General features: G+C 27.9%; 2 protein-coding genes across 6 annotated transcripts in view; one reads left to right on the plus strand and one right to left on the minus strand.

Annotated features, from left to right (window-relative positions):
- The window catches only part of LOC129963723 (protein-serine O-palmitoleoyltransferase porcupine-like), a 148,099-nt gene that overhangs the window by 11,041 nt on the left and 112,145 nt on the right, over positions 1-24,913 (minus strand). For 3 of the 5 annotated variants that reach the window (XM_056080362.1, XM_056079126.1, XM_056079529.1), the window contains 3 exons: positions 1,279-1,480; positions 908-1,109; positions 671-714 (listed from right to left, as the gene is read on the minus strand). In XM_056080362.1, the coding sequence (XP_055936337.1) occupies positions 671-714; positions 908-1,109; positions 1,279-1,471 (439 nt within the window). In that variant the 5' untranslated portion in view covers positions 1,472-1,480. Of the gene's footprint in view, positions 1-670; positions 715-907; positions 1,110-1,278; positions 1,481-3,424; positions 3,566-24,913 lie in introns of those variants that run through there. The other 2 variants (XM_056078639.1, XM_056081049.1) reach the window with 2 other exon arrangements.
- LOC129960394 (protein prickle-like) overlaps positions 3,973-24,913 on the plus strand; it is a 236,712-nt gene continuing 215,771 nt past the window's right edge. The window contains exon 1 of the mRNA XM_056075976.1: positions 3,973-4,218. The gene's annotated coding sequence lies outside the window, so the exon portion shown is untranslated. The remainder of the gene's footprint in view (positions 4,219-24,913) is intronic.

A 24,913-nucleotide genomic window follows, 5' to 3' on the forward strand; every position in this document is an offset into this window, starting at 1 on the left:
TTGAAACTGCATGGCATATAGACTTTTAATGAATATTGGCACAAATATTTCACCCCTTTTGTTAGTATAATTATAATTAAATAATGAAAAATTTCAAAATTTTTAGATAAGTCTCAGCATGAAAAAGTGAGTGTTTAAGTTAGATAGATTAGTTTCTACACTTCATTACTTACATTACTTACATTTCTACACTTAAAAAGAAAATCAAACGCATCAAATCATTAACACCATATCTGTCATCTGTGAACTAAGGGAAAAGATAATTTTACATGAAAACACCTTAATATATGCATTATAAATACCTTTAAGCTTGGAACTATTGCCACATATAAATAAATATTGACAAAAATATATTTATCTCTCAAAATTAATCATTGTGTAAAAATTTGCAAGATGATGTTGACTGTTTAGCATATAGTCTAGTCATAGTCCAACTCATAGAAAAGAAACAATATATATTACAGAAAACTCAAGCAATAAATAAATAAATATAACAAAATATCCGAATTTTAAAAAAACACTTTCTAATACATAGTAAAATATGAATAATGATAATATTTATGAATAATATTAATCACAATGAATATTATAACAAAATAAAAACTAAACGGTTAATAAATATCTGCTATAAATTAATTATTAGTTATGTTATAAATTCTTCTTTTTCTACCTCTTATACGATGCCACATCTTCTTGTCAGCAAAAAATAATTCACTGTAAGGAGTATAAATAAAACTTGTTAAAAAAAGAAATATATAAAACATAATGATTAAGTTATGAAAATAATTTATAAATAATAAAGCTAATCATTTTGTTTATCACATTTTTATATAAAAATTAGTTCTAATTTACAAAAATAAAAATGCAAAAAAAGTATTGTTTCGTTTCATTAAAAAAAAATTCTTACCAAATTATCAGAAATATGAAACAAAAAAGTGCACATACAACTCCTTGGTACTGCTTCAAAATATTATTTGCTAGCAATAAAATGCAATATCCCACAATGGCAAACACAATGATGTAAAATATTTCATTACCAAAGAAACTGTACAAGCAGTATAAACCAAGAGAACTTGAAGAAAGGTGGAAGACATGTTCAGGTAAAAAGGCTGAAACACAAACAAATTTAAATGGTTCAAGAATCAATTACTGAATAAAAATATATACTGTGATTAAAATATGCCATGCAAAAAATTATTTCTGCTCATAAAAACTTATGAATTATAAAATGATATTTAGTAAATTAGACAACAGCAGGAAATTTGTAACTAAACTTACTTAATGAAAGGGAAAACTTTAAAAGCAAAGAGCAGCACAATAATTTTGCACAAGACTGGAAACCATCATATAATGTTGGTACTAAGCAATCGGTCCACAAATCTTGCAATGTATAATCCGTGGGATTTGGAAAAATATCTCCATAATCATCGTAAAAATCCTCATATGCATAGTCATCATAATCATAATCCATACCACATTCCTAAAATTATTTTATAAAAAATTATGGTAAATAGGTTTAAATATAAAAAAGGATAATTTAATCATACATTTGCAAAATATATTGAACATATAATAAAAATACAAACACAGATATTTCTATTAGCGACTCTTTGATAAATTATCGGGAAAAATAATCATTTATAAATGGGAAAGAGTAGAGTGGTCGGCTTTACCTTAGTTAAATAAACAACTACAATAGTGTATTGACCAAGATATAAGTGAAAAACAATGCAAATTTTCTATTTGGATGCCTTATAAAGATGAATATAACTGAAAATAATAGAGCATAGTTTCAGTTAGATGAATATAACTTTTTAAAATGGACAAGGATTATTTTGGCATGGGTCTTGCAACACTGAACTACAGTCAGTTGATAGAAAATATGAGCTAAAACATTCCAAACTTCCATACAATACTAATGGGAGGATTTAAACATTACTAACTATCACAAGAAGATCAAAACTCTAAATACATTCATCTCTAGAATTTTTTACATTTTAAACTTTGCAAGTGCCTAATCATTTCGATTCATCATCTTTTAGGATCTGAGAAACAAGTCTTCAAAGCACATAAATTGTACTTTTGCTAAATAATTAAATCTAAATTTCATTTCAATCATGAAATTATAAAGAAAGCATGATACTTATTGATATTAAGAGTCTCCATAGTAAATTGCTAAAAAATTAAGAAAACGTCTGAACTTAAACAATTGAATCACCAGTAAAAAAAACCCCAACTGAAACATATTTTGTATAAAACACCATATTGGCATCATATGTAAAATGAAGCTTGTCATAATCAAAAAATCAACAAGAAAAACTAGGAACTGTAAATATCAATAAGTATAGAAAATACAGAAAAATATGAAGGAATTTCTCTTCATTCATTCACATGAATTTTGATAGCGCTAAAAACATTTTATAGCACATTCATTAAAATTTCACATTTTTTCTAAAGTACTTAAAGAAAAAAAATGGAAATGAAGAAAATAATTTAGGAAGTAATCATTAATTCAAAAGTTTCCAGAACTGTATTTTATTTACTGTATTTATTCATAAAAAATGCAGCTTCTAATAATTTTAAATAACTCTATTTTATAGAATCAAATTATAAGCATAAAAAAAAGTATTCAGCTTCATATTATTATACTTAACAATAGGTTAATGTTAATCGCTTGATTGTGTTTGTCAGTAAAATATGTTTAAGGTAAAAGTTTGATAGTAACATACGATTAATACACAAGTGCTAAAAAATTAAAGCATAAAATTTTTTTATCACATTTTATCCATTTAATTTAGTAATTAATAAGATAGTTGTGATTATTTACTGTCCAAGGAAGAGGTTTAAGATGTAAATGATCAACTAAGCCACAAAATACAAAACAATTCAGCAAAATAATAAATTTTAAACCAATAATTACAAAGAAAAAAAATGCACATTGAATTAATCTTTGATAATGTGTCATCAGGAAAGAAATATGTTAAAATTACAATTAATAGAAAATATTCAAAAAATTACAATTCTTGAAAGTTCATAATTTTCTAGACATTCTAAGTAACATTTTTAAAGAAAAAGTAACCAAAGAACTACCAATACAAAACCTTTTCACCATATATGAATGTAAATTTAAAGAAGTTATATAAATAAAAAAATAAGAAAAAGAGCAACATTTAAAACACGAATAATCAAGCATATTTTTAAAAGAATATTTAATTGGTGGATGATTGATTTACTCTTATTTGCAATAATTGGCCTCTGAGTTGCGATTATCTTGTTTGCAAAATACTACGACACCTTAAAATATTAAATATATTAACTGTAATTTATTTCATTATTCCTCAGTAACTAGTAAATTTCGGAAGTGAGATTACAGAAAATATGTCAGAACAAAGCAACAAACAATTAAAGTATTTTAAAATATTACTTTTCTGTGAGTCTTTTATAGGAAATATTTTATTTTACGGGTTTCTTTAAATTTATAACAATGAAACCAAGTAACTTATTCAAAAATATTTAAAAGAATTAGCTCGTGAAACTCATTATTGTTTATAAACAAAATCTTAAATATCCCGCAAAATCTCAAATACAGTTACAGGTTCTATGAATGAAATATTTTTTTTCCTTCAAATGTCGGAAAATTTTATAATACGCTTAAATATTTTTTAATTTATTGGTTGCAAATCATGCCTAGTAAATATTGTAATAAATATTATATTTACTATTCAAGGATATTGCAATGATATTCTTTCTTTTTATTTTTTTAAGCGAAAAGTTTAAATGCATCTAATGCTCTTCATATATCATCTATAGGTGTTATAAAGTAATATTAAAATACACTTTATTATTTTATTAATAATCTATGATTCCGCTATAAATTCTTTTTCTTACATTTGTTTATTCAGTTTAATCAAATCTGTTAACTGTATCCGAAAGATTTCGCAGCATGTTACGTAGCTATGAGACAATCTCAAACACAACAGCGTTTAAAATCGGTGACAGTCTGGTGTGTTGTATACAAATTATTTGGATGCTTGTTTAGTTCTTTGAATGCATGGTGTTAGGTGACAGAATATTTAATTCAAAATATAAAGTGCTTGTGCCTCTTATATGCAGTTTTTGTGGTTATGACATTTTATTTGTAACGTTTTTTTGAAAAAAAGATATGATGGTTATCTATGATCCTGTCTAAAAATATTTTGTTTTGGAGTGAAAAGTGCGGTTAGTATGAAATGTTTATTTTTGTGTAACTGTCTTCTTCAAAAGTTTGGATATGTTTCAAACATTGGATTATGCATGAATTCTTGAAAATTATTTCATTTTAAAGTTTTTTTCCCCTGGTTATAAGATTTTTTTTTAATGAGAATTTTAATATGAAACATTTGACTTTATACTTCTCAGAACTAAGGCAGTTTATGGGACTATAATTTTTTACCTTCTCAGTTTCGTTATAAATTTTCCGCCTCGCACATGAAAAGTTTTTGAATTACTCTAACAAATTCTAGTTAATGTTAAAAGATTGCTGAGGTTTTATTATATGCTCAATATTTTCACACTCAGATTTTTAAGTAATTACTAAGTTCAATAAAGATTTATATTATGAATCAATAATATGTCTGGCCCCTGTTTTGCTTTTTTAAATATATATTTTATGTGAGAATCCAATATTAATTTTACTTGACAATATGCTTATCTTATGTCAAATGCCTGATATATAAAAATGCTTGTGAAATCATATAATGTAATAACATGCAAGGTAGAAAGCTTGATTTTTGATAGTTGACGAAAAGAAATAATTTTATTTATTTATATTGTTATTATTATTAAACAAACAGTGTTTTCATGTTAGCAAAGCATGTTGAATTAAATGAATTGAATTAGTAGAATATTATTTGATGAAGATAAGATATAAATGATGTCTGGAGTTACATGAGATAAAATGAGTGCTATTAAAAATATTAATATTATTAATTTTTTGATCATTTTTTATATTTAAAACTGTATTTAATTTTTTTTATTGAAACAGCAAAGCAACATTTATAAATTAATATTTCTAATAAATTTTTAGCCATATTTCAAAGAAACACATTCTTATTTGGATAAATTAAGATGCAATATAAATTTGTTTACAATATAAATTTTTAAATAGGCACAAATGATAGGTGTGACAATGATTTAAAGTGAGTGTAGAAAGTTATTACTTTAATTTTCAGTTTTAAGTTTGACAAAGTTAGTTTTAGTTCATAAGATAAATTGATAAGATTAAGTTTTAAACAGGTAGAATTTACATACATAACTTTGCAAAATTTAGAGGTTTACAGTGCTGAATTTTATGGACTTCAAATATTATTGTATGGTATTGGTTATATCTAATAAGTTCATACTAGTTAACATGATTTTAAAGAAATTATATATTAAATGGCAGAAAAATGTATCGATTTATTTATTGCATATGCCAGATATGTTGAGTTATTGAGAAAAAGATAAAGTTGATTATAGAATATTGTAGATTTGATAAATATTGCTATATAGTAAAAGGAAGCTAAAGCTGATTTTACGCACTGTGGTTTGGGAAGAAATATGTCTTTTCTATAATGCCCAGCTCAATTTTACAAAAATTATGAACTGATGCATTGTGGCTTTCAATGCCTCATATTAATACATTGTTTTATAATTGTTAGGCATTTTTGAAATGCTTATCTATTGTTTCCAATATTCTGGTAGCTAATTTTTATTTAAAAAGTTTTGCCCCCCTCCCAAATGTTGTCTTACACTCTAAATTGTTTTTATTATAAATATTATTTTTTAGAACATTATTGAATGCTTTTATAATAAATAGTTTACTGTGTCCAAAAAACTAGATTAAAAGGAAGCTGCAAAGAACTTAATTATAAAGATGTCATTAGCAAAATAGTAAAATTAGTACATTTGCAACAAATACAAATTATGCAAATTGTAAATCAGAGTAAAATTAACACTTCAAGTATAAGTGTTTAGGTACCTACCTGTGTCTCTAAATTCCTTTATTTATTGCAATATTTATAATACCAAGTATCTACTTAGCTAATATTTTTACAAATAGGATGTCTTGAATCAATAAATTAATCATTACAAGCATATACTTTTTCACAAAGTTGCTAAAATAAAGAAAATATTCTAAAATAAGTCATTAATATGTGGATTAAATTATGAATGTAGTGAAAAGAGAAACAAATCAATCATTGTATGAAAAGAGGGTTTACATGTGCACAACCTAAGGCAGCAAAAATACTTTAATCTGCTACTCTCAATAAATTGTTATGTCTTTTTTTGTTATAAAATTGAAATTTGGGTAGTATATTTTCTCTTCAGATAGCAGCTTTGTAAATTTGATTTTTAAATAAATTCCTTTTCATATTCTGCCAATTTTATTTTTTTGTAAATTATGATTTATTCCCCAAATTTTTTTTTAGAGAGGAAAGAATTTTATCCTTTTATTTCCTTGGATTATCAGTATTGTTTTTATATTTAATAATTTTAACAACATAGGTTTTTTTATTTTCTTTATATGAAACCTGTATAGGAATCAACAAGCAAAAATGTCCAAATTTCGCTTCAGATCTCACAAATGTCTTATTCTCAGATAAGCAATTATTAATTAGTTTTATGTTAAAGCATAACAATTTTAGAAACAAAAGTATTGATGTAAGCAGTAGTTTGTTTGAATCTTTCTCTTTTCATTTCATGCATTTGATTCATTTGACATTGACTATTCATACACTTTTTTAATAGAATTCATCTAAAATTTGCTGTTGAAACTTTTGAAAATATTTAGATACAAAATGAACTTACTAGAGAAAATTTCCAGTATGTTTTCAATTTTTTGCAGGCAAAATAGACTGTAGTAATGAAGTTGAAGAATCTTTTGAAGCATATGCAAAATAAATTACCTTCTCCCTTAAAAATATGAATTAAATTTGAAATGGCAGTTGAATACCTCTCATCTTATGAATTTTTGGGGTATGCAGATGTGAAAAAGAGGTATTCATTCTAATTATGCATTAAACATTCTTTAAATTCTGCATATTTAATTTTTTTTTCTGCGACACATTAGATGCCTTAAATAATTTAAAAGGAAGGCTTCCTGATTTTCAAATATTTCACCAAATAGATTAGATTGGTGACTAACCTTCGTCCTATGCAGATAATTTCCTGATCACAGCAAATAAAGCTTCAAACTATAAATATTCTAATTTATTAGCTAGTGTAGTGTAAAGACAGGGCATTAAAATAATATCAATGATTTGAAATCACATGTTGCCCACCAATATTTTTCTATAATTCACTGTCATTAAGAGGTGTCAAGTATTGTTTTAATTTTAAAATACTACAAATGGATATAAATACTCTGGTGTTTTCTCTTTAAATGAAATAAATTGTAGTGTTAACTATTCTTTAAAAAAATGTTACAATAAGGTTTAAAGGGGCATTTCATGCTGATTTCATCATTGTAAGCTATTTGTATTTAACTATTTAATCATTACACTTTTGATTTTAACAAATATTCATGTTTGAAGAATCGTGTAAGGATAATCACATAATCGTAACATCCTCTTCATTAAATAAAACTGTTGGTTATATTGTTCTCCTATCCTTATACAACAACACATTATTGTTTGTTGTGAATGAGAATTTCTTTCTGGTGTAATACTGAAATAAAAATTACAGATGATCGTTTTGCATCTCTTTTTTAATACAATAAGTTTCTATTTGGGGTCACTATGAACTTAATTATGACAAACGTCAAAGCCATATTAATTCATTTACTTTATAATTGTTCTTTACATTGTGTGTATGGACCATGCAAACACAGTCGAGTCCCGTAATATCATAGAATTGTCCGAGGTCTAATTCCTTGGATAATATATATTCTAATTTTCGTGAGAATCTAACTTTTACCTTATTATTCGTCATGCAAACTGCACAATTATGTAACAGAATCCATCATCCTTAGCTCCCAAGAATAGATTAAATGTATTACAAACAATGAAACCGGTTTGCATTTCAAGTCAGCAATGGAATCTATTTTTTACTCAAAAATATTTTTTAAAAAATTGCTAAAACTCGGGAAAAATTTGCACGACAATCAAATATGTACTATTAAAAAGACAATTTTTTGAAAATCAATTTTGTTTTGCAAAATTATATTTGAAAAAATTAAAGTTTCGCTTTATTTTTATAAAAATTATAATTAAAATTTCAAAAAAAAAATCACTCCGAGTTGCACTTTGTCACATTCCAAAGTATATCCGATAGCTGTAGGTCCGACCTTGCCTGTAAAGCGCCAATACAGCAGATACGGACACATTTTTCTTTATTATTAATAAAAATTATATTAGAGTATCAGTATAAGTTATTTTTCATATTATCATAAAAATTACAAGAAGTAAAATAAACTGAACAGTATTATTATTATGAAATTCTCATCACTTTATGTAAAATTAAATTATTTCGTATATTTTTTTATTAGCATCAAGAACGGGAAGTTTTATTTCTAGCAAATATAGCTGATGTCTCATCTTCTGAGAGAAGCAAAAGAGATGGTGAAGCATCAACTTAAATCATATAATGTAAAAGCATGAACTGGCAGATAAATCTGAATAGAAAAAAGGAAGCGTTATAATAATTACAACTGTCACAATATAAGAAAACTCAGAAACAAGCGATCAAGATGAAGGGGGGGGGGAGGCATTCTCAGTGGGTCTTTTTGTTTACTACAAGCGTCAATATCCGGATTTAAACTTGGTAGTCTCATCTTTAAATAATTTTCTACCAATATTGTTCTTTTAAAGGCAATTGTAGTCTTGTGACATGATAGTTCAGCTAATGGGTCTTCTTCATTTGATTAGCATTTTCTCTTTCTTTACATAATCATCTTAAAAGGATTTCTGATTCATTGTTTTTATCTTTCCATTTTTGAAAAGGAACACCTCAAACAAATATGGGGGAAAAAATAACATTCTGTAAATTGGAACCACTTCCATTAGAACCGCTTGGAATTGTGGTTATAAATTATCAGTTCGTCAAATGACAATTAAAGCTATTTTAATTAAATGTAATCTGCCTGGCGTGATTTGTAAAAAATGAGGATTTGTATGATTTGGTAATAATGGCAAGATTTTTCTCACTATTATGATAAGTGTTTAATTATTATTTTTAGTAATATTCTATGCTTTATAATTAAAAACCATATAACTTTCAATTAATTTGTAACAATCAAAGTTTATTAAAATTTCATCTTTTCATATCTACGCCATCTTAATGGCCTTTTGAAAAATGTTAGAATGAGGAATGAATTTATTATGAAATCCCAATAGTTAAATTGCATGTTCCGTATAGTAGTGGAACCGGCTTTATCCATTTTACATATTTAGTTCGAATACCGATAATTTGGGTTTATACGTATATTTTTTTAGTTATCCGTTGATATAAAATATACTTAAAATTTCAGAAATATATTTAAACACAAAATTGTTCTATTTATTCTCTCGACAAAATAAGGGATCTGAAAGGGTCGATTTACCTTCCTGACAGAGTGAAGGATCTTAAATGGTATTCTAAAATCTATTTTTATCCGACGCAACCGACTTCTGTGAAAAAGTATGATGAGTGATGGAAAAAAAATTAATTATTTATTGAATTTTAATAATATATATTTTTAATGCTGCTTTCTCCATTAATTTTTATAAACGAACAAATTTCCGTAAAATAATGATAAGCTCCAAAGAAAGTGATTATACCTTTATTTCTTCAGGAAAAAATATATCAGATGTTCAGAATGTAAACAAGTGTACTAGGATTTTAAACATAGCAAAATTATATTTATGAAAGAGCTCAAACTGAGAAATTATATGAGTTTTAATATATAAAATTGGTGAATTGATTATAAAATGTCAAAAATATTGAAAGGATCGTTTTTTTAAAAAAACGAATATCAATCAGACGTCGAAAATTACCGTTTTTTAACTGTGTTCGATAAGATTGCGATAGAAGATTTAGAAATGTTGTATTTCAAGATTTTGATGTGTGAAATTATCTGTGGCTCCAAAGTTAATGGATCATAACGATAAAGACATAGTTTACGTGATTGTCGGTGCGTTGTCGAACTTTGACGTATAATTTGGCAACGCTAAAAATACCGCAGAAGAAAATTTTTAAATAGAATATATCTAATAAGTAGCATCAATCATTTTGTTATCAAGGCAGAAATATTTTATGACATCCTGAATAGTAGTAGTTTCTCGTCGTTTTTAAAGCGTAGCCCACTCAAACTAGTTTTTATGCATTTATTTCTTTTGCTTGGTGGAGGGATTTTTTATTCATAGTTGTTATATTCGGCGATGCTAGAGATTAAAATTCTTTTTTGCATAATATTTTTCGCTTAAAATCTACTTTTTGTATGAAATATTATAATATAAAAAAATCCTTTTATCGTTTAAAATCTGTATCGTTCGTTTTTAATTAAAATTAGAATAAGAATTGAATCAGACGATTTTTAAAAACCACCGATAGCTAATTTTGCTATATTAGTACTCTAAATTTTGTTCCCAAATACTGAATTATAAAATACATTATGGCGACATTTATGTTTTTAATAACGCTATGATGTCGTTAGACTTATTTTTATTAGAAAAGTTCATGTACACAATTAATAGAATTTAAGTAAAACAATTAAAACAACAAGGTTTTAATATCAGACATGAAGTGATCGAGTGATGGACATGAAATTATATCCTAGCTACTTATATTAAATTGAATATAACCAGTATTCCCAGGAAATCAGTTGGTCGTCCAAGGCAGCTATTTTTTTAATAATCTAATTTTATTTTTGTTATTAGAAAATCCATGAAGATGGTTCCGCTGATCGGTAGGGATTTGAAACTTTCATCAAAGCTTTGAGTGATGTTTAAATGCATTAGTATTCCGAAAAATAAAAGAAGCAGTCTTGGATATTGATTTTTATTTTTAAACTCTTTTTATTCCATCAGCACTGATTGTTGAACAACCATTGTTTCTCTGCTTTTTCCAACATAGTTTCCACAAATCTCTTCACTGAATAGCCTTGCCGTATTCATATGTTCATAAACCAACTTTATTGGAGGCTTTTTTTTTCAGCTTTTAATGTAATTAAAAAAAAACTAATTGTGGATAAAAATGATACGAAACCTTCTTTATTCTAATTTTTAAGAATTAATGTGTTGTCATTACTAGTTGCTCCCCTCCCCATACACACTTTTTATTCGAGAAAGAAAGAAAAATTACAACAAAGAATATAAAAAATTCATTAAAAGGAAAAATTAAAAAGCTGAGCAAAAGAAATGAAATATATCAATTTATTAGTTTTGTATAGAAATAATATTTTGACTGTTGCTATTATTTGACAGCGAAAAAAGTCAATTTTACTTTACACATCAATTAATTGTAACAAAACTCTAAACTACATATAGTGCTTTTTTAGGCATCTACTTAATAAACTGTCTGTTTTGTAAAAATTGCAATGATTATCAAAATTATTGTTTAGCTTAGTGTTACGTCCCTTCCTTTCTGACAATTATGTTATTATCAGCTTTCTTACTGGTAGTAAAGTTTATTATATAGTAGTATCAGTCTTTTTATGTATAGTGAAGTTTAATTTATTCTACTAAATTTAATTTTAATTTTTGAGACTGTTCAAACGTATTCAATATGACCACAATTCAACACAACCACAATTTCATCAAATTAGTTGGTCTCCAAAGGCGACTAGAATCTGGTTTATACACCTTTGTTATCGCTTTTTGGTCTCTTAGGCTGTAATCGTGAGGGAATTTTACACTTTTATTTGCTGTATTGACTGGAAGCGGAATATTAATGGCTGAAAGGCAGAAATAAAAACAAAATGTGTGGAGGGACACCATGTTGGTGCCATTGGTAAACCGGTCATTATTTGCCAGTGACATCAACGTGATGTCGTTGGTATGTCACAATCGAGTGTCACGTATACTTTTAACAGAAAAAAAAAAGTTGGATGTTATAGATGAGGCAAAGTTTTATTATCCTTGGGAACTGTTTTGATACCTATCATCAAAGAGAAAATTGTTAAATAAATGCAGAATTTGATTAAAATGGCATTATTTTTTTGGAAGAGAAGTTCAATAAAAAATATATAATTAAATTAAAATAGAATTTAATATCTTTTCAGTAGTTTCGATAAGTTACATTTATTTACATGTTTAATTTCATAGAAAGTAATTTTGTTTTTTAAATCTGTGCATTTTAACGAACAACTTGGCAAAATGTTCCGCTGACAGAGGAGAAAATTTTTATGAGTCATGCTAATGTGAAAGTGTTTTACATATTTTTGAAAAGATTTTAAAGATTTAAAAGAAACGCACTAACCAGTTAGTTTCCTGTGAAACATCTACCTCAAAACATTTTTGTTAGTTGGCTTGATGGCATTCACAAAATATTATGAAAATGTTTTACATGTACTATCAAAATGCTTTTTATGTAATGGTCCGTAAATGTAAGAAATATGTTGAATTCTGTAATATTCCTATCTAAATAATATTACATCTATTACAATGATTGGAATACACTTTAATATATTTTCTATGAAAATTTTTGCAGTCATTGCTACCATTTTTCAAATCTAATTGAATGAAAAAGAAATAAAAGAATAAACGTCGATGTTTCAAAATGAACAATCGAAAAAATTCTCAGCGAAACAGAGTAATAAATGCGTAAGAATTTTGGTGACAACAGAATTATGCATACATTTCAGGATAGAATCCTCAATTTCAGTAAATAAATAAAATCTTTAAAAAGAAAAAGAAAGAAAGATATATCTGCGAAATTTATTTATGGAAAGTTTTCTTGTTCTTTATGAAAAATCTTTGCGAACTAGATTTTCTTCTAGTTCTTCTAGATGCTTCGGATTTTTTCACCAAACGATTTTTTTAAAAAGCTGTTGGCGTGTAATTAACTAATTATTTCAAAACATCATTTCAATTTTTTTTCTTCCGGTGTTTTAGTATTTTGCGAACTTTGGGTAATGATTTTTAATAAGGTAATAATGTAAACCAAAATAAATCTTTGAAATTATTATTGGTATCTTCGCTTCAGGAACATTTTCTTGAAGCTGTTTATAAATTTAAATCATTTTGTCATTCTAGTTCATTGACACGTGTCATTCATATTGTATCTATACGAAAAATTAGACATTATAAAAATAATTTAGAAATCTGATTAGATCCATCTATAAAATTATCATGGAAAAAAATTAAGATTTATTTTTAATAATTAACGAGTTCGATGTTTATTTAAAAAGACAGAATTGATCACCAGTTTCTTTCGAACTTTTTGAATTCTAACTTGTAAAATTCAAATTGATATGTTTTAAATTACATACTGTGCTTTTTAAAAGTTCTGCGAAAATCAGAATATGTTTTTAAAGAAAAATACTTATGGAAACTTCCATTTATTTATTTTTTTTTTGTTATAAAGTTATTTAAAAAATATTTTACTAAAATTAAGTATACAGCCAAAATTAATGTAATGATTACATTTTGAAAGCTAAATTCAGAACATCTTGTGTTATCAAAATTATGGGGAAATCGAAAGCTCTTTAAAAGGCTATAAGCCAGATAGGGATCAGCCGACCTAGTGAGGATGATAGTTGTTAGGTTAAAGGAAGTTTCGTTTTTGACTGAAAGCGCCGAACATTATCCCAAGGAAATGAAGATAAAACGATTGTTACATCTAATTCATTATTCATTTTTTCAATGATCCGAGAAAAATATCATCTGTGGAAGTAACTGCGAAAGTTGCGGAAATCGAGATAACAAATTCTGCATTTGAAATCAAGATAGCTTCATTGTCTCGGCATACAACTTTTTTTAAGCTGCGCTTGAAATAGCATTATAGCAAAAGTGCTACTCAACTTTTTGTACTTCAGATATGGACTGGATTTACAAATACAATGACTATATTCTTTGTGGAATTAAAAACTGAGATAAAAAAATGAAACTGATAGAAGGTAATGCCAGGTTATTTGTTAGCATGAGTTTCGGTTGATACTTAATTTGAATATAAAGGTTTCGACGCTTACACGTTTTGTGTTCGTACAGAATTCTTGAAATTTTTTTTTTTTTGGTATTCGTGTTATTTTTAGCATTCGTTTTTGTGTGTGTGAGAGAAAGAGAGAATGATAGTGTGTGTGTTTTGTAAAAAAATGTGTTTCGTTATCGAATTCAGTTAAAAATATGAGAAGATATTTGTAAAATGTTTGGAATGACAATTTTATCATAAAGTTCTTTATCACAGTTCATTTTCATCAAACATTCGTAGCTAATTGCCCATCTTTCATCTTTACCATATTCATCTGATATCTGTAAGAATCTAAAGTGGAATCCATAATAGAATGGAGATTATAGAATAGAAATTTGGCCTTTCAAATTATTATGTGTGAACCAGTATCAAAAACTGGCATTTTTCACAATTATGCTTTCAAAATATATTTGGATACAACTGGTATTTTGGTTAAGAAAGCTTTCCAAAAGTAAGTCAATGAAAAGTCATTGTTTATATATAAAACTTTAACGTACGTAGCACAGAAATCGCTCTTATTACTTATTATCGAATGGCAACAATCAAATGTAAACAGTAACTATGCTAACGTTTGAGATTGTTTCATTGAACGTTTTTTCCAGCTGCAGTTAATTCAATGCTTCTCTAATTGATGGAGCTTCAAAATATTATTAGAAATGCTTTGGATAGGGCTCACCAAAAGCTTTATTCTCTCATAGGAAAGAAGATGTAAGAGAAATTAAGAACTTGGCGCCAAACAAAGTCGCGAAAAGTAGACTTAATCATTGACAGATTGTTAATTGCTGACTAACCAATGGAAAGTGATTACCGTATCTTCCAAAACTCTGACCTCACAAAATTGGTTTTTGTCTCAAAACTCAAACATTGTCTTTTATAGTCTATCAATTTCATCTTTGTGCAATGTTTTCTTTATTTTCAATGATTTTTTAAGTATTATAAACTATTGTTACAAATATATGTAACAATTTTTAATGTTATGATGAAATTTAAACTCCTCCATAAGATATTCAATTATGTGCTTTTGCCAATGTTGAATTATAGATTTAAAAAAAAAAAAAAAAGAGTTTTTTTTTGGTCATTAATTCTTTAGTCGGATTTTCACCTTTGTTTTTATTCCGTAGTATATACACTTTCTAATTTGCACGTTTTATAATTGGTTTGATTTATTCAGTTAAGTTCATGCTTTTCCATCTTATAAAATAAATAATGATTTTTTTATTAAAAAAATTGCATTTAAAATTAATATTTAACAGCTTAAAAAAATCATTCTAGGCTAACAAGCTGGTCACCGAAGGCTACTAGTTTTCAGAATATTGTTTCTTACTTTTTTATTTACGAAGATGTAACATTGTAAGCGTATAGTAATTATCAAAACTATTCCTACTTAAGATTTTGATGCATTTTCATATTTTAGAATTTCCTGGGGCCGAGAAACATATTTTTGAATTTAAATATGACTGTGAATTTCGAAATTCTTTGAACTAAAAGGATGAAATTTGATATGTAGTCTTTACACCAATTTTGTAAATTTCTGTCAGATTTTTAATGAAATCCATTCACAGAAAATCTGTTTGTCTGAGTGCAAGTTATCATGATACCTGTAAATATAAACAGCTAAATAGATAAGATTTTGCAACTTAAGGGAATCTAGTGAATAATATCAAATTCTGAACCAAATTCGTCAAGGGATTAACCCTTTGTCAAGCTGTATATTTTCATGCAAAATGCGATAATTAAGAAACGGAATATTTTTCTGAAAAACCTCAACGAGCATACTCAAACTGTTTTGCATATCTTTGTCCTTTCTGTGTTGTTCCAACTCAGGGAGGTGGTGCCAGCTTAGATGTCGTCCTCGTCATCTGACTGCGGTTCAAAATGACGAGGTCCGTCCCAAAATAGCCCTAGTGTTGCTTTACAACGGGACATTAATATATCTAAACTAAATTAAACCAATTCAGAGAGGTTTAAAAAATAGACATTTCTCAAAATCTGTATTCATTTTTTTTTTTTTTTTTTTTTTGACAATTACCTTGGTTTCTTTTTGTGCATTTAGTATATGAAAAAATAAGCACTTCATGGAACTGCCAAAATGAAAAGTCATCTTATAGTTATCAAATATTGATTTATTTCACCCGTACGAACCCTTGGTTATTTTAGAATGAAACAAAAATAATTGCGAATAAAACCACTTGGGTGATACATTGGAACTATTTATCTGCTTATCTATCAATAAGTTGTTCCAATGTATCCTCATGCAAAACAAACATTATTATATAGAAAGTAATTGCAGCCAATTTCATTTACAATTTAAATATTTTTTTTCTGACACAACATTGCCATTACAATTCGTTCGATATCAGTGTAAAAACCAAATAAGGTAAGCTTGGGGGCTTCCGTGTCGAAGAATTTAGCCAAAAGGCGGAATATATACAAATTATGCGATAAAAAAGTATGATTTATCTTTTACAGTAATTTATAAAGTCTCGATTCGCCTTGAGTGATCCCATGACTTTGCGTATTGAATTTTAATGAATCAAATGCCTCTCAATATTGTCAAACCTGCCATTCAAGATGATTCCAATTCCTATTTTCGGTGATATTTTTCTTTTATTTCCTGTTCATGGGCTTGTTTTTCAATGACGGCTATCAAAGAAATTTTTAAATAATCACAATGAATTTTCTTGAAATTTTGGATTAATTCTAAAAGTCAAAGGTTGAAATGTATTAAAATATTTAGATAGATGATTTTTTTTTTAATTATTATTATTCGTTTTTATATTTTCATTTTTTTCTTCTGTAGCAGTTTTAAGCAATGCCATTGTGCAGTTTTCCGATCTGAAAAGCTTGTCGTGTACTAATTTTAATATCCCCCCCCCCACTATTTATAAAGTCAACCATCTAACTCTCCGACCCGCCCTAAGGCACACGGATTTAAACCATAAAACTGAATGACCGGACCGCCGCAACAGCAATTGGCGGGAACTGTGGTTGAGTCCTAAGGGCCATCACCGGCCACGGTACAACCCTCCCCTAAGGAAGTACGTCCCGTCATCAATGGGAGGAGCCAGATCCCCCACCTATTAGTGTACCCTCCAGGGTGGCGAGATCCAACCACCATGCCGGAAGCATCTCATCCTCATTTCGAGGTGCCCCCCCCCGAGGGTCCCCACTATTTATAAAAGGATAGGACAAAAAAAAAATTTAAAAAACATGAAATTTGGTATACGGTTTTTGTATGAAATTTGTAGATTTCTGCCAAATTTTCTGCAAAATCCGCTCGGAGGAGGAATTCGATACACAGAATTAACATCTATAATCTAGACCCATCAAGTTGTGAGCCAAATTCAACAATGGTTTGACCGTCTGTCAGTCTGTATTTTCATAAACATGTAAACTGGATAATTCAAAAGCGCACCGACTTAAATATATCATATTTGGCATGTGATTTTATGATCGCAAATGCATTTTTGCGACAAATTTTTGTATCAATCGGTTGGGAAAATGCATCTAAAACACAAATTCGATTTTCGCATGCTATACTTCCCAAGGATTCATCGCCAAATAACTCGCCAAGGATTACACGACAGATTTAGTAAAAATTCTGAATTCACGTCAAAGGTTAATATTTCGTAATTATTGTACGCCATTGCTATGCAAGGCGTTTTCTGGGGTAACATCTTTTTTTAGAAAGTATGCGGGAGATCACCCCCGCTAGTTATTTTAAATGATAATATAGACAGGGGAGTGGGGCTTTATTAGACTGTTTTTTTTTTTTCGTGCCATTTTATATTTAAGTTTTTATTATGAAATTCAGCTAGAAATATATCTCAATCTCTCTTTCAAAGTTTGCTGATATCAGATCTTATAATTAATTTGTCATTTTATTTATTCCCTTTATTTTTTATACATTTCATAAAATTTTATTTGTACCGGTTATCTGCTATTTTTTTTATTTATTGCTCTCAGTCGAAATACTTTATTGTTCTTGTTTAATGTGAATTTTTAATTAACTTAATTTGTAACATGATAATGTTTTAGGTTGGTGTATTTTTGTTTATTACATAAAAAAAAATTAGTTCGAAACCTTCTTTAAGACTGGCCATTGGACCTTGATTTATGAAATTAGCATATAGTTACTTCTTGGGTATTAGGTACTCAATAAGAATCTTTTTTTTAACTTTAATTTTTCAGCTTTTTCAAAAATTTTAATTTTAAACTTTTTGTTAATTTTAATTAGATAAGGAATAAAAAATAAATTGAAGCTTTAATATTCTTTCTTAATAACTCAGACGCATATCAGCACACAAAAATAATTTTTGCACTTCTTTAAAATTAAAAAAAATTAGCTTTTCATTTATACCACTTTGATTAAAATACGATTTGTAACAAATGAATTTATTGTTGTTATGAAATTCAAACTGATTTTATTGGTTTTTCAAATTTTATTCACGTGCTTTTTTTCAATGTTATGTTTAAAAAAAAATATTTTCTACGGGTATTGACTTCGAAGAAGATTTTCGCTTTTGCATTTATTAACATAATGTTTTTATACAAGTATTTTTTCTGTGAATTGCTTATTGTAAAAATCATTATACACGCAGAATACAATGGCTGTTGCAATCAAGTTTGGCAACAACTGGATAAAATAATCAAGCTTAAAATATAATTATGTTACAGTGTTTCTAACTATAAAAATCTGATTTTTTTATTATTTTATTTATTTATTTTTAATTTAATTTAACTTATTTATTATTGTTCAAGAGAAGTTTTAAATCCATCAGTTTTATCTATTTATTATATTATATAAAAAATATATAAAGAAGATATTTATATATAAAAAAGTATTTTCAAAACATAATGCGAAGGAATTTCTTTCTCTTACAAATCTGAATTGAAATCTGGCTAATTGAAAAAAATATTTATTAGGGGGAAAAAACTATGATTATATAATTTCAAAATAAGAAAGAAATATATTATGTTTAGTTAGTTCAAGGTCGACTGTCAGTAATATAAAATAAGCTATTTATTAATGATTGTTTTTTGCAACTAAATCAAATAAATTGCGAAATAAACTAATTTTATGAATAGAAAGTTTAAATTTCTTTTATTTTTTTAAAAATAAAATAGACAAAATTATTATTATCTTTATTAATACTTGGTTCCTCTTTTTTCCTTCTTCGGTAATTAGGAATTTAATGAGTTAATTTGTATTTTTCTTGTAAAACTTTTGTTTTGTTTGCATTGTAAGTTTATAAATAATCTTCTCATTTTTGTAACATAAATCTGAATTCTGGTAGCAATTAACGCCAAAGAGAGAACATTATAAAAGTTAATTACAAGCAGCAGAAGAAGGAAGGGGGAATAAGAAATGAACCTCCACTCGGGGGTAAATTGAATTTCCTTTATTAATAGTGCCGGTTTCTTTGTTCTTTTAATTGAGAAACCTCCCCTTGATGGAAAATGATTTATATACTTCTTCTAAAAGGAAGGAGAAAAAAATTTGATGTTTTTTTTAATTATTGTAAATAATCTAATTTTCTACTGTATTAAATTGCGGATTGTTGTTTACAATACAGCATATAAAAACATCAGCGTGTATTAAGTACAATAAATCTGGACTTTTTTTTGTTGTTGTTATTATTGTTACTATATATGTTGCACAACAAATAAATATGATATCGAAACTGCAAATACCTTATTAAAAATTGAAAATCGTTTGGTTATAAGTACTCGAAACACTTTAATTTAGTTACTGTTTAATAATAAATTTACTTTGAAAAGAAGTAAAAAAAACTGTGAGCGTTTAAAGTTTCTGTTGTAAAATGTTGATGTTCTTCTCTGAAATATTTTTGATTCTAAGTAAAACCGCTTTTGTGCTTTAAAATTTATTTCATTTTGTTTCAATCCCATTGCCGAATTGTTGTTATTTGACTGGCATTTCTATATTCCACTTTTTTTTAAATGAAATATTTTATTAAAGATTTCAAGTTTTTATATAAGTACATCTTTATTTTCAACACAAATTTTGATTGCTGACAGTCGGATTTTAAACTATAGTTGGTCACATGAAATGCTTTATCTAAAACAGTTCAAAAGAAGTAGATTGATTTTCATACCATTCACTTTCTGCAGAAGTATTGTCAGTAATGAAATAGAATTAAATGCAATTGGTTGATATATATATTTAATTTTGTTTTACTCTAATATAATTCTGAACAATACAAACCCCATTTTTCTTCATCCCATCGTAAATTCACATGATAAAAAAGAAGATTTTATTTTATCCTTATACGTTTTCTGAAATAATTTTTTTTTTTTTTGTATTTCTGTACGTTTCAATTCTAATAATCTATTAATTTAATTGCTTATTTTCTTTGTTATTTACTGCTCAATTAAACCTTATTTCCAGCTTTCATTGTTGTAATGTGTTTTCAAGAAATAAATTAAACTTCTGAACAACTTTAAATCGTTTGCTAATAGCAAATAACTATATTCAATTGTCAATAATGGAAGAATTGAATGTAAACGGTTGTATTTCAGAAACTAAATTCAAAGCGTTTTGATTTTTTTACATATATATTTAACGTTTTTTACTCTAACACAATTCTTAACAATACAAATTCCATTCATCCTCATCCCATTTATCCCAAACATCATGTCTTCACATGATAAAAAGATAAGATTTTATTTTATCTGAATACTTTTTATAAAATAAATTTTTTCGAATTGCTGTAGGCTTCAATACTATTAATCTTTTTTATTTAAATGCTTATTTTCTGTGTTATTTACTGTTTAACTAAATTTACTGTTTTACTTACTTCTAGCTTTCATTGTTGTAATGCTTTTCCAAGAAATAAATTAAACTTCTGAACAACTTTAAATCGTTTGCTGATAGCAAATGATTACATTGGCATTTTAAATCGAATTTTAAAGAACAGATTTCTTATCGCATTCGGTTACGTTTTCTAAGCTAACCTTTTTGTACTATTGTTTATAAATCCGGTAAAATTTTCATTGCGATTAGTTCTGCCGAAACTTTTCATTATAGCTTCTATGGTGTCAAGTAAATCCTCTTTTACAAATCCTCAAACCTTTAAGAGAATGAAGACCGACGATACCGCTCCATTATTTTCAGGCTTTGCAAAGACCGGCTTGTAACTCCTCCTCTCCCCTTATTGAGGTTCTAACGAGACATTTCTACTGCCATGTCTGGAAGTTCTGCTGATATCATTAGCCGAAACAAAAGGGAGACGCATCGTGACTTATGGTCCCGACTTAACCTCTTCTAGACCCTTCTTGCTGCAGATACCTTTTCAAAGCCTTTTGTTCCGTTAACCAACGTCCTACCACCTTTACGTGTTCTTTTCACTGTTTTCTCTCTAAATGCCCCATAAACATGGCTTAAGAACCATCGAGTTGACAGTAACGAAGCCATTTCTACAAAAACTTTTGGATGGCGGACCTTGGGGGTTTCACTTATTATTTGACCCTCACGTGTTGTCCAGTTTCTTTGGTCGTGTATGGACGAGGTTGGTAATGAAGATGAAGAATGTTATAGCTGAAGTTATTATTATTTTTTTCGTTCTATTGAGGTCAGATGTTAGGACCTTCCAAACTAGTTCAGCAGTGAAAACCGTTACTAATTACCATCCCAAACTGCGTAATTATCCAGCGTGTAACGATGCATGAGCGTGATGGAGGTACCATGTTCGTTGCGCAATTTTATTACTGTTTTATTTGGTCGATTCCGCTTGTGTATAGATTTTATATATTTTTTTCGTCTGCTTATTATTATTCCTGAAAGATGATCGTGGGGATTGTTTCTTGTTTGACATTGCATGCCAAACTGGCGACCTTTTTTGGCAAAAGATGGCGCCGAAAAAAAAAAAAAAAAACTGAAAGGTAAAAGAGTAAATTAAATTGCAGTCTGTAGTAGATGCTGCACTGGCACCTAAAATTATGTTACTTGTCAGGAATTTCCGCCATTTGTAATTTAATTAGTTAAGAGATCATGATCGTGAATTCGAAATTTAGTAAATGTGGCTCAAGTCGAAGAAACAGTTTTGATGTAATAAGTGAAGTTATTATTTTTGGATTTAGATTTGTTGAAATTAAACTCGACAACATTTTTAACTCATTCATCCCCTACTCCACTCCTCCCCCTCTCCATTTTCTAATCTGTAGTTGGGTTGGGTTGTTGAAATTAAATATTCAACAAAGTGTATACATAGATTTGGGCTATTAATTGATTACAACTTGTTTCACTTGAGTTTCCAGTACATTTCATCTAAGATAAGTTCATTGATGTGGAATTAACTAAGCTAGGCCAGATTAAGCCTTCTAGGTACCCTATCGCATTGTATAACTTGAACCCCTTTTTCCCCTCTAATCTTTCAAAACCAAATATTTGTTTATAGATTTTATTTTTAATCTATATGTAAGTAATTTTAAGTAGCAAATTTTTTCAAACTGAAATAGTAAAACGCTTGATTGCAGATCACTTTCTAAAAAGTTAATTTCACTATATCATTTATTAAAACATACAGCTAAAATTTAAAAATAATTAAAAAGTAGTAAAAAAATTATGAAATTTTCTTTATCAAATTTTAAACAATGTGTAATTGTAGGATCAGGTATTTTTTAAAGTTATAAAACATTTCATCATTATTTTTTAGAATTATAAACTAACATAATGAAAAAAAATTTAAAAGAAATTAAAATTAATTTAATAATTACTAGAATAGGAATACTAAAATAGGGTTCCAAATTTATTTTAACAATACTTCGTTTTAATTTGAATAAATTTCAAAATTAGATGAAATTAGATTAGACAAAGTCTTCATAATTAGATGAAAGAATAAAATTAAACACATTTCCAAATACCGTAAGGAAACTTTCGAGGGCTCGAGGCCTGCTAATATTGTAGGGCGTCTACGGAAGTGTCTACTTTTCCTGTTTAATAATCCGGCCGTGATTGTAAAGTGAAAAACCAGCAGAAATGTCTTCCCCTGGACTTTCTGGTATACTACATCATATAGCGCTGAGCATTCCTTCAACATATCGCGAGTGATATGGAGAGATGATCATTGAAGATCATGTCAAGTCCACAATCGCAATTCCCTCCCTTTTCCGACTTCCGCTGTAAGTGATACTGTATTTCGCATTTTGTGATTTGTAATATAAATAACAGAAAATCATAAATGAATTTTGGGCAATTTTCTTTCGGCTGATTGAGACAAAAATTTTGTACATATTTATAATTTTTATTAAAAAAAAACAAAATTTCATTTAACAAATTGGTTCGTTTTTGAGTTATCACTTTCACATATTATAAATATACAGACCGATAGATGATCACCCCCTTAACAAATTTTGTTCCAATACTTATAAAAAATGTAACATTTAATATTAACATCAACAATATATTTCTGTTGATAAAACAGTGTGTGTGTGTGTGTGTGTGTGTGTGTGTGTGTGTGTGTGTGTGTGTGTGTGTGTGTGTGTGTGTGTGTGTGTGTGTGTGTGTGCGCGCGCGCGCGCGCGCGTAAACATATATATTTTTTAAGCAGTTTCGTGGCCGAAGAGAGAAGACACTTTGAAATTTTAAAACTTCTGATTTGTTCCATCCCGGGAGGCATAATTTATGTATAAGCTACTTACATAAATTATGTACAAGATACATAATTTATGTACGTAGTAGAATTATTTATAATTATGTACAAGATACGTCAATTGCAGCACTACACAAGAGCAAAAAGAGCGAAATATTTTTCCCGAGTGATTTTATACTATGCGATTCTGATAGGAATTCCTTGACACGTGTCGATTTAGGAAAGGGAAATATTTTAAAGAACTTGTTTAGCTTGACAGATTTTTTATCCCTTCACTTGGAGCGTGTAAAAGTGCTGATTAAAGCAGTTTTACAGAGCTCGTGTAGCATTAATTAAATAAAAAATAAGGTGGAATTTGATTAGGAAATAAAAGAACATTTTAGCATTAAGCTAATATGGGTTAAATGAAGATAAAAATTAGGAAATTAAGCACGTTTTTCACAACCAATCGAAACCAAAATGTGACACTGAACTACAATTGTAATCACATACTGTATTTGTTACATTTAAATCACTGCGTTTTTGAGCTAAAGTTCTGACCGACAGACATTCAACCTCTTTTTGGATTTGACTCAAAATTGGATAGGTGTCTATATTATTGATGTTAAATCTGTGTACCGAATTTTGTCCATTGAGTTCTTTTTGTTTTGTAGCTCTCATGTTTACTTGTAATCGAACAGTCAGCCAGACAGACTTCCTCCTAATAGATTTTACTTAAAATTTACTTGAAATCTATAAATTTGGTGTAAAAACCATATATCGAATTTCAAGCTTCCAGCTCAGTGCGTTCTTATGTTATCTTTATTACAGAAGACGAAGAGACATAATGCCAGAAAAGTATTTTTTTGAATTCAGGTCTAAAACTAAAGATTCCTCAAAAATCTTAAGTTTGAAATGTTTGATGAAGACAGCACTTTCTCTATACTTTTTATACGAGAAAGTAAAAAGGAGCTAATTGCCTGGAATGTTTGATGGAGGAAATAGCATTTACATCGCTCTTAAATATAACGGCAATTTTGTTTTTTTACGATATGATCACGCTATCTTATTCTTATTACTTAACATCAAACTCACATAGTCTTAAATGGCCGCTGTGGCCTGGTGGTAAGGTCTCGGCTTGTGAGCCGTAGGGTTTCAGGTTCGAGACCCGATTCCACCGAAGAACCATCGTGTAAGGG

Source organism: Argiope bruennichi, chromosome 1, assembly GCF_947563725.1.
Source record: "Argiope bruennichi chromosome 1, qqArgBrue1.1, whole genome shotgun sequence".
Lineage (NCBI taxonomy): Eukaryota > Metazoa > Arthropoda > Arachnida > Araneae > Araneidae > Argiope > Argiope bruennichi.